An 11008-nucleotide genomic window follows, 5' to 3' on the forward strand; every position below is an offset into this window, starting at 1 on the left:
GCACTTTCTATAAACTAGTTTTAATTAAAATTTATGTATTTTTTACATTTTCTTAAAAGTGATGCTAATCATTCATAGGTTTGTTTAGTTATGCTAGTTTAAAAATTATTTACAAATCACAAAGTGAATTTAAAGTGATTTTCAATTAATTATTTAAAATCACCTTTTAAATAATGCACTTCAAAATCATTATTTAAAAAAGGATTGTAAGCCATTACAAACGTACTTTTTATTTTTTACCAAACACTTTCAAAAAAAATAATAATAATAATAATAAAAGCACTTTTTTACCCTGCAAAGTTTAAAAACACACTCTCGAGTATCAGATAGTTTATACTATCCACTCTCTTCTCACTTCAAAGAGCTTCCTCCATTTATATCCAAAAAGTACAAATTAAATTCTTTATTATTTATTTCAAAAACAAAAATCTTTCTATGTCCACCAAAGACAAGGATTTTGCTTCCTTAGTCTTTTTATTTGAAAACTTTAACATAAAATTAAACATATGTAAACATGAACATAGTTCAGCAATTAAAACACCTTAGTATTTCCTACAAGATTAGGAGTTCTATCTCTCTTCCCAAATTTGTCATACTAAAAAAATAAAGAAAAAAACATGCCTTTAATGCCCCTACTATTCTTTTTTCTGAACATGCATGGTTTTGATCAGAGAATTGAATAAATTTCCACTCCACCCGACACGTACCCCCAAAAAAAAAAAAGAGCAGACGAGTTAATTTACTATGAAAATATGTACAATGTGAGCATGGGTTTAAAAGTAAAATGGGAGTCCATGCCAATAAATCTAAAACCCTCCATTTCCTGTACAACCTTTTTCCATTCTATGTACACCACCAGTTATGTACATTAAAAACTTACCCACCAGATTTAGAAGAAGAACCATAATCTGCTCCCTCTCCATCCATTTTCATCCTTTTATCTACACACCAGCTATTACTACTCTTATAATTACCATTTACCAATTCCACTTTTTACAGATAGACACAAATTTGAGGCTATGAAAGATGAAACGAGCCTTGCCCTTCTGTTATGGCATATACGAGCTTCTCTTTCATGATCTCCTGAACAAGAGGAAGAGAGAGAGAGTGTGTGAATTTGGAGTGACCCTTTTGATCCAATGTAAATGAAAGTTAAAACCAATGGTTTACTAGAAAGGTTAGAAAAGTCTTTTCACCTTTGAGGAGTAAGGTGGCAACTTGAGATAGTTTGCACAGGTCATCACACTTGGTAAATCAGCATCAACCAGATTGCTGGAGTGCTGTGTAAAAAATATCCAGAAAGGATGAGGAATAAGGTTAAATTGAATGAAATACTTGAGGAGAATTTGTTGATAATGAAAAGTAAAAACCTTTCGGACTATGGTCAACTTCGGATTGAGAGATGCAAAGCCCCCGGGAGGAAGCCTTGGTGCCCCGGTCACGAACTGTAGAAATGCTCGTCGCTGTTCATTGTTGAACTCTTCAATAATTCCAAGCAGCTAGAATTCAAAAATGGGTGAGAATCTTGCTAATCTATTACATTTTTTTAACAAAACAATAGATAGGGATCATTTTAGAAACTAACATCAATAATGGAGGGGCTACTGGACGTATAGCCATGGTCAAACTTCATATTGTCAAGGAGCTCATTCAACTGCACCAAAAGATTACGAAGAACGAAATTAGAATCGATAATAACTTGAAAGGTAAATAAACTAATTAACCGATATACGTACAGCCCAAGAGTCCTGTTCTCCACATATTAAACGCTCTAATTCTTCTGCAGTAAAAACTTGAAGATGTTCTATGGGGAAAACCTGAGGTTACATAAGAGATTTAAAATTTAAGATCGTGAATGTAAAATATGTGGTAACTCTGAAAGAGAGAAAAATAAACAAACAAACAATCATCTTAGGATTTAGAAACCAATAGAAGTGAGTAGACGAGTAGATGTTGAGGAAAACAGAAAAATATAAATTCTATATGGTAATTATATATATTTTTAATAAGGGACAAATATACTATTAAAACAGCCTAACAAAACAGCCCAAGGGAAAGAGATGAGAAGACTCCTCCCAGTAAGTTAACACCTTTCAATTTTGAAAGATCGAAGATAAACTATAATTACAAAAAAAAGTTCGTGTTTAAGGCACCATACAAATGTCGTAAGCTGTACACCGTCCGTAAAAGAGTCCATATTAGAAGAAATCCCTTCAAAAACTCTACTGTTTCTTTCTCTACAAATATGGTAATTATAATTGTTCTTTAAACTAACTAAATTGTAGAGTGTCTCTTTGTAAGGACGACAAAGTTTTTCAATGACTTTGGTTCCAAGTCTTCTTGCATTCTAAGATTACAGTTAATCCATTCTTTATACCGTGTCTATACCATAATTCATAAACTCTCAAAGTTGCACTGATATTTACATGTCCAGGAGATTGGAACCAGAGATTTCCCGGTTCTACCCTTAAAATTTGAATGAGATAATTGAACCTATATCTGCACGTAAACCAAAGTATACAATATCCCTATTGTTACACTAGGCACCAAATCACTTGATAGTTAATTTACTAAAGATATCGATAATGATTCATAAAACATCAGTATACCATCCAATTGAAAATGATGGACTTAATTAGAGAAGCTGTATCAAAATGTAAACGGAATTCCATCAACTCTCTACCCATGCAACATAAACTAAATTCCCAAGGATTGTTTTCATTCTACAAGGAATAACTAGGACAACCAAGTAAATATGGGAAGTACAATTTTTAGTAAGAGGGGCCAATAGTGAAGCTAACCTGATTAAATCCAGATTTAAATGCCTCTATTTGTCTTGAGATTCCAGAACTTAATGTAGCATCTACAACAAGAGAGACATAATCCTCCAAATTTTTTGTGTTTACCTGGGGAAAAAGTTGGGCATATTTTGCATTTTAATTTATTGCATCCTTACAAAACCATAATCATAGTGAAAATTGGTATTACCATTGAATGATCATGAGAAGAAATCAGGAGATAATCAGGATAACCAGGAAGAGTAAAATCAAGGCAAAGATCCTCAATTTTGGTATTATGATAACAAAACTCAAGTTTTGACGGCGAGTTTTCTCCATAGGAAGATTCCAATAGTTTACTTCTGTTGACTAGAGCTTGAAACTCCAGCAGAGTGGTTCCAAGCTCTGGATCAAATGATTGGATATCATATATACTGACCTCCTACAAGAATAAATAAGAAATCAAATAATGAAATGCACAAAAGATGAGGAAGCACTTGAAAAAATTTTCATGTAGGTACCTGCCCAAGTATAAGTTTATAGAAGGCTTTGGAGAAGTAGATATCCATAACCCTTCCATCTTGAATGGCCTTTGCCACAATTTGTCCCATGAGTACAAATTTTTTAATTACTTCGATATAATGTTGCTCATCAGTATCCAGAGTTGATGGCCATGGGCGGGGGAAAATTCCAAATGGAGATTCAATAGTTTCCCTATCCTCGATGTTCAGGCTCTTTCTGGACACAAATGCATTATGATCCCCTCTCCACATTCCAAGGCCATACTTTTGAAACTCACGACTGACAAGAGTATAGAATTCCAATGTTGGACCAAGTCCAGTGCCAACTTCTTCATCGTATTCCACTTCAAGGAGTACCTTCTGATGTGCATACTGATCCATCATTTTGGCAGCAGAATCCAAAATTTGGTTGCGGTGAACTAATATCTTCTTACGAGGCAAGCCACCAGAACTTGATCGTAAGTCGTTCGAGGTCCCCAAGTCACTATATGATCTTACATATGGCTGGTGTTGCTGCATGCCAAATGCTACTATCCGAAAGTACTTGCGTCTTGCCTCAAAACTAAATAAGAAAGGGCATGAATCCATAAGTTCCTTACACCATAAAGGCATACCACCGATGGATACAGCAGAAAAGTCCTTCATCTGTTGTTCAAGTTTTTCAGTCAGTTTGCTGTTTACAAATTCATTCTGCGACACTGAAGGAACTGATAGCTTTATATTGTCCAAGGTTTTAATTCGCCCTTCTGCAAAAGCACGAATCCTTTCATGTGACATAATGTGAAATGCCATTTTGTTCATGCCCTCTAAGCTCCTTAGAAGAAATAAAACATCATAAGCAGGAATTTCTTTTGCCAAGTCAGAAGGCAGCACACAGTTTAGAATGCCATAGAAAAATGAAGAAAACTGCAACGTTGCAGCCTTGTCTGATGCAGAAAAGCATTTATTTGAACTGTGGTCCTCTACTTCTCCAGCACTTTTATATGTTATTGTATATACTTGACTCCATACTCTTGTACCAGAAATGGTTTCATCTTCTTTGATGTGTTGTTGGAGAATTGCCTGATAAAGTGTAAAGGTGGGCTCCAGCTGCTTCCCCTCAAGAAAAAGTAACAATTTGGGCTTCATGTCTTTCTTGCTGCAGGATGAAGAACACTGTGATTTCACATCAGTGCTGACTTCTGCAAATCCCTGAACCATAACAAGGTTGACTAAATTTTAGAAATGCATACATTATTAAAATCCATAATAGGATCAAGCTCTTAACCGGGATTAAGCAGACACTCAAAAGAACAATGTAATAAAAGTGAGGTAACCAATTATACGAGAATATCATGCACAAAACCATACTATTACTGAACTGATCCATTTTATAACACAATTTCACATATGTGCTTATTGAAAAGATAAACTTACAATACAAGTTTCATCTAATCGTGTTTTTTCACTCAAAATTACTGAACTCAAACCAAATAGATCCCGAGATATGTTACCCTTATTTGCCTGAATTATAAAATCGTTAAAGAGAACAAACCTCCATGATGCATAGCAAATCACACTAATAATCACCCTACTTCATGTATGATACAATTTATAATAGTTCATTACTTTCCCAACATTATCAATATTTCAAAAAGGAAACAGGAAGAGACCTGAATTTCAGGTAAATCTGTGGACATGCTGTCAGACACCACTAGTCTTGGGTTAACACCCAAACTAGAACATACATTTGATAGCATTTTGATTTGATGGTCCCTCAGGCTATCTGCTTCAGAGGACTGCTCAGCTCTTTTTGAGCTAACTTTGGGCCATAGAAACCCTTCAATGGCATTCAACATAGAAAAGGGGTCAACAGTCAGGACATCCCCAGAATAGTCACAGAGGTCTGTTTCCCCGTCTCCTCTCACAAACCGAACTTTCACACAAGGATGTGGTATGCACCGTCCATTTGGGACCACAGCAAAATAGTTCCTGTGTTTGAATCCCTGGCTAGAAATAACAGGAAAGTTTTCTAGAGATGACAGTGAGATTTGTAATTTCCTTATCAATACCAAAAGTGGCAAGTTTGTAGAAGGAAGGTCTGAACTGGATAAGAGTAGCCTTGCAAAAACCTCAAATCTTCTTTCCATAATTGAGAATTGTCTAGATATAGTTTGCGGATCTCCCTTTTCCCTCAGATACTGCCCATTAGTTAAGTAATTTATAAATGACTTGACAATTCCACTTTCAATAAATTCAAAGGTCGATATGGGCTCGCCACTTTTAAGCTTTGACATAATCTCAACCAATAGAGCATAAAATTTGTCTTCATTCTGAGCTGGAGTGTCCTTGATTAAGGACAAGTTCAGTAGATCATCTAAGGAACCAGAAAGAGTTCGAAGATTCTGAAGAATATCAGTCAACCCTTTATCAGTGTCGCATAATTCTTCAGCAAAATAATTGGTTCTTATGTGCCTTGCAAGATTATATACAGAATCCATGTCAAGCTTGCAGCTGCCTGTTTCTGTAGCTGAGGAGAAACAACCACTTGAAAATGCATAGCATAGGCACCTCGTATTATCTCTTGAAGACTTCTGACATGAACCAAATGATGGTTGGACACCAGTATACACTGGGAAAATCAACTGTTTATACTTTTCCGGAGTTATTAGTGCATCAATTGCAAAATAGACACCCTCCTTAACGAATGATTTCAAAAATGTAATAGAGAGCTTCTGCAGGATAATCTCAGTGATCTTTAAAGCTAATATCAGCACATGATGGTCTTTTCGAGTAAACACTCCAGCGAGGAAACTGACATATTTGACAGAAAAGATCATGACATTTTCTGAAGGCAATTAGAAAATACCATCAAAAAGAAAATAAGGCATTATTTACCTAGAAATGTTGGCATTCTGAAGCAACTCAACAAGCATGTCAGATTCACTCAAACAGGAAAACTTGTAGATAATAGTTAGGCAGCTGCAACAAACATACAAGTTCGCACCAGAACTAACCACCTGCAGAAGGACAAATGAGGTGTTATTGAGGATGGGGAAGGGCAGGAAATTTATTTTTTGGCTAATCATAATAACCACCTGAACTAGCAAAGGAAGTATATCCAAGCCAAACTTCTGCAGTTGCTTAGGATTACTGTCTAAATAAGATACTTTTTCAGACGGTTGTTCTGCATTTGCATCTCTCGTAGGGAGAAGCTCGTTAAGCAATTTCAGGACTTCACACACCTGGGGAAAAAACCAACCTCAATAAACCCCCATAAAAAAATAAAAATAAAAATCACAAAATCGGACTAACAAACCTGGAGTAAAGAAACAACTACAGAAAGACTTTGAAATTATAGACCTGATTCAGGCCAACTATAAGCTATTGTACTATCACTTTATGCAAAAATACTAAGTAATTATCCTAGCTCAGGCTACCAAGCACAAGCCTGACAAACTGGAGGTTTGAAGGTGGAGATGATATAATAATCTTTAGCCGATCATCTTGAATTTAGTTTTGTATTGCACTGCACATGCCTTCAATAATTCAATTTGAACCCATGACTTGAGATTTGGAAGATAAGTTATTAGAGAATTGAAGTTATTGATTCATATCAAAGGCTTATATGATTTGAAGTGTTTTACACAATATTTTTCTAGGAAACAAAAATAGTTTCCTAGAACTTTCTTTTTTCAAAAAGATTATTACACCATGCAGTCAGAGTCTTCCCGTGGAATAAAAAATAGTATATGCTGATAGACGATACCTGGTTCCGCTGCCCATCAACTACTGCACATGAAGAAGAAATTCCATGCGAGAGATTGTAAGCAGATAATATGTCCTTCAAAGTGTTGCTAATGTTTAGCTCATAAAGGGTTTTGAAAGCAACAATTGATCCTGAAGATAATTTGACAAGTACTCCAAGCAAATCCTGCAAAAAGAATTGATGGTCATTCACCATTATGCCTGCAAGATGTTGATAGAGACTACAGGGAGATGTTTATCCATATTTTCTTAAAATAAAACACAAACTGTACTAAACCGTTACTTGTATGATTCCCTACTAACATTGTAAATGGTCTGGGACAAAGTAGTTCGGCTATTCAAATTTATAAGGTGAATGGCTTGTTGAATCAGCCCATGCTGACAGAGCTCATCCAGAAGCTCGCAGGATTGATTGACACACTCAGCTATTTTAATCATGCATAGAGCCACATTCTCCACCAGCTGAAATGTGATTATAATAAGGAGAAGATTTATTAAAAAAAACAAAATAAAATAAGGCAATATAAAGCATTCAATTCTAGTTATTCGAACCTGCCGATCCTCATACTGAAGGAGATTACATAGTATAGGAACAGCATCGATCAAAGTAGGTGGACACTCAGAAGGAAGTTTTTTGCAGACATTCACCACAGTGCGAAGAGCAATCCTCTGATTCGAACCACATTTACAAATTAAAATTTTTCAATATTTTGACCATACAATTTGGTGGGAACAAGATAGTAAGAACATGAATTCAATCAATTTGTCACGTTAAGATTAGCATCCAAAAAGGTAAACGACTTACTTGTATGCTAGTAGAAAAGAATTCAATATAATTTAAAACAGCCATAACCGCACCACCCTCTAAGCATGCAACGGGTTGTTCCCGTGATATTTTCTCCAATGCTTGCAAACACTGCATCGAAACAGAGGTGTCTTCAAAATATAACAAAGATATCCGCACTCCAAAGATGAGCCATCAACTATAATATCAAGAATAAACTAATTTGATAAATTGACTAAAATTAACACAAGTGAGCATGATTATATCACCTGTTCAGCAACGTCCATGTACTCAATAGCTGCTAGCCTCTGACAGAGGGCAGGAACTCCATCATGGCGAACTAGAAAACTAGATGATCTAGGGTAAACGTCACATAAATAAGTTAACGCCCTTATAGCCAATAGCATTATCTCCGGGTTACTATCAAGTTTCACCAGCTTTACAAGGATTATAGATAACGAATCTGATGTCATGCTCGAAAGTGAATTCTCCGTACAGAATGATAAAACCTCACATAGCTCCGTTAGCAATGCTAATTGTGCAGATGGCTCAGATTCTTCACCCAAGCTTGACAAAATCCTTTTAAATCGTCCATGATCGCTAGATGATCTTTGCCTGTGATAATTCCGAAGATCACTATGTTTTTGCTCTGCATCATCAGAATCACAAGACCCATAGGCCGAATCCTTTTCATGTTCTCCCTCTGAGCGGCTAGAAGCAGAAGCAGATGATGAAGTGTCCATATCATTGTCATGGATGCCAGGACTTGAATTTGTGGATGTCACATGCATTTTCATAGACGAACTAGATGAACTTGGTCTGAATTCCAATGAACTGCATGCCCGTTTATCAGCCGGTAAACCATCCACCATTTCAGTACGCTTTTGGCCACGATTTCCCATTTATCATTTATCAGCTTTGATGGAGATTTAACACAAAACCCTCCTATACAATTAAGAGATCCAACTTTGCATAAGATTGACGAACTTTTTATGCTTCAATAATTTTCATACAGCTAATCATCAGAACCAAAACTACACAGCAAGAAAATAATTAAATAAACGACAAATAAATAAATAAATAAATAAAGGTATTCTGGCTCAACACTAGCAATTCCACTTCAATACGAAAAACTTCCGGAGATGAAACCCTCGAACTCATATAATAATCAAATAGGTACGGAAACATTCGACGAGAATTGTCTGTCTCAAACATTGAGAGCTAAACAGAAAATAAATTATATACAATCAATTTGAACAAAAATAAACAGGCCACTACTGCTCCAAGACTAACACAGAACCCGAAGACTTCACGGATTTAACCACCATTGACAACTAAAATTTGTATATCATCTATACTTCACAATCTCAAAATACATAACTAAGTTTCTCCAGTAAGCTCGTAATCAGTCGACTTACAACAGCTAAAGAAGGCGAAAGCAAAGCGAATGCGATGAAAAACGAGATAAAAAATCACGAATGTAAACATGGATTTACGATCAGAGCAGAAAAAACTATCCCATATTTCCAAGTACCTTAGCGTTGCAAGACGAAGACTCGCGAATTTCCAAGCACGATAAGGAAAAAAGTATGTATATACACACGAGATTTTTCGAGGGCAAAAACTGCTCCGTCTACGCCGGAAAGCAACTCCCACGGCGGATGATTTTTGTTTCCTCTTTAATCGGTGATCGAAATTATGAAGCTCTTTGACGTTGATGATGATGAAAAAACAGACCGAGAGAGAACGCCAGAGCTTAAAGATATATATGAATGACTGTGAGAGAGTGAATATGTTTGATCAATATATATATTTTTTATATTTTCGTTTTACCTTTCTTTTTATTTGTATTATTTTCATTTTATTCTTGATTTAAATTGTTGCTCTTTAAGCTATAAGATATTATTTTATTTGATTTTATTGGGGTGTTTGATTTGAAAACATGAAATTCAATTAAAATTAGAGTTATAATTGATGTTCTTGCTGTTTTCAAATACGTGTTTGATAGCAGATTCGAAAATTCTTTTCTTAATACAACATGTGGTGGTGGAGATCGAACGCATACCCTCTTCGGAGATATATGTTAATTACTTTTATGATCGTTTTGACAGTAGATTTGAAAATTGAATCTATATTATACCTGTAAACATTTTTATAATTGTGATGAAATTAATTTCAATTTCAAAATTTGGAAACACTAAAAATGTTAAAAAAAAAAAAAAAGTTGTTTTGATAATTTATACTTCCTATGATCCAAAAACAATTTTTGAAAATAATTCTATCAAACAAATATTGAATTTAAAAATTATAAACAGAATCTGAATTCTACATTAAGGATCGTTATTATTATTATTATTATTATTTGAGTTCTACACTTTCCTTTCTTAAACTGTAATTGTCGCTTGGACTACAAGTAAATTAAGGATCTCCTACTCGGCCACGCTCAATAAGGAAAATCGTATATTCAAACGAGGAAACAATATTATTAAGTATTTCAATTTCTTTTAATATTCTAATGAATGGATTCTCCAAAATTAGAATTTATTTTGTCTTACAATTTTTTTTAAATAAAAAAAGTGATGGACATGAGTAAAATGTACTTTCGTTTTTTAGATAATAATATAATAGGATAACATCTACCTTGATCCTTCAAATTTGGAAGGTCTTTTAAATTTTCAATAAAATACTTTGAAATATTTACTTGACTAATATAAAGTTATATCAATATATACTATGTTAAAAATTTCACAAAGTTAACTTTATTTTGATTTAACTATAATCTATAGTAATTTCAAGATAAATGACATTAGATAGAGATAGTGGTGAAAGAATAATAATGCAACCCAAAGTATGATAGAAATCATTTCGGCAGAAATTTAAGTTTATTAAGAAGGAAATTATAGGGTAAAATGAGATAATACTTAATCAAATGGGATTATCCTTAAAGAAATTTTAGTTGATAGGATTTAGTTCAAAATTTGCTCATAGATCAACATGCTCATCAATTTGTTATATGTGATTTTTTTCTTAAAAATAAAATCTGAGTTTAAGATGGCACAATGGAGTGAATTATGGAGTTGCAACCCACCAAGTGAGCCCGACGTGGCTCGAAGGCTTTTACCAGACACAAAGCTTTGAGGTAGTCTAATGAAGAAAGGTGACCAATTTGCTTGTTGCTA

General features: G+C 34.6%; 1 protein-coding gene across 1 annotated transcript; it reads right to left on the bottom strand.

Annotated features, from left to right (window-relative positions):
• Nucleotides 1-772: 772 nt before the first annotated feature.
• UPL4 (ubiquitin-protein ligase 4) lies at nt 773-9610 on the bottom strand. Its single transcript, XM_022289870.2, has 17 exons — nt 9364-9610; nt 8099-8774; nt 7851-7961; nt 7598-7714; nt 7349-7507; nt 7047-7211; nt 6376-6522; nt 6176-6297; nt 4951-6091; nt 3299-4489; nt 2989-3219; nt 2802-2906; nt 1737-1817; nt 1586-1654; nt 1371-1499; nt 1197-1280; nt 773-1083 (listed from the first exon to the last, which is right to left on the bottom strand). Exons 2-17 carry the CDS (start codon nt 8729-8731, stop codon nt 1018-1020), a joined length of 4551 nt encoding a protein of 1516 aa, XP_022145562.1. The 5' UTR covers nt 8732-8774; nt 9364-9610; the 3' UTR covers nt 773-1017.
• Nucleotides 9611-11008: the final 1398 nt, after the last annotated feature.

The sequence above is a fragment of the Momordica charantia genome (assembly GCF_013281855.1).
Source record: "Momordica charantia cultivar OHB3-1 chromosome 5 unlocalized genomic scaffold, Mcharantia_2.0 BLBB01000005.1, whole genome shotgun sequence".
NCBI lineage: Eukaryota > Viridiplantae > Streptophyta > Magnoliopsida > Cucurbitales > Cucurbitaceae > Momordica > Momordica charantia.

Bases quoted from the DNA above. Each gene is read 5' to 3' on its own strand.
- UPL4 (XM_022289870.2), bottom strand. From the start codon at position 8,731: ATGGGAAATCGTGGCCAAAAGCGTACTGAAATGGTGGATGGTTTACCG. The intron at 7,212-7,348 runs GTTAGTAGGGAA...TTCTTTTTGCAG, and splicing joins TGTCCCAGACCATTTACAAT to GATTTGCTTGGAGTACTTGT. The intron at 6,523-7,046 runs GTATCGTCTATC...TTTTTTCCCCAG, and splicing joins TTGATGGGCAGCGGAACCAG to GTGTGTGAAGTCCTGAAATT.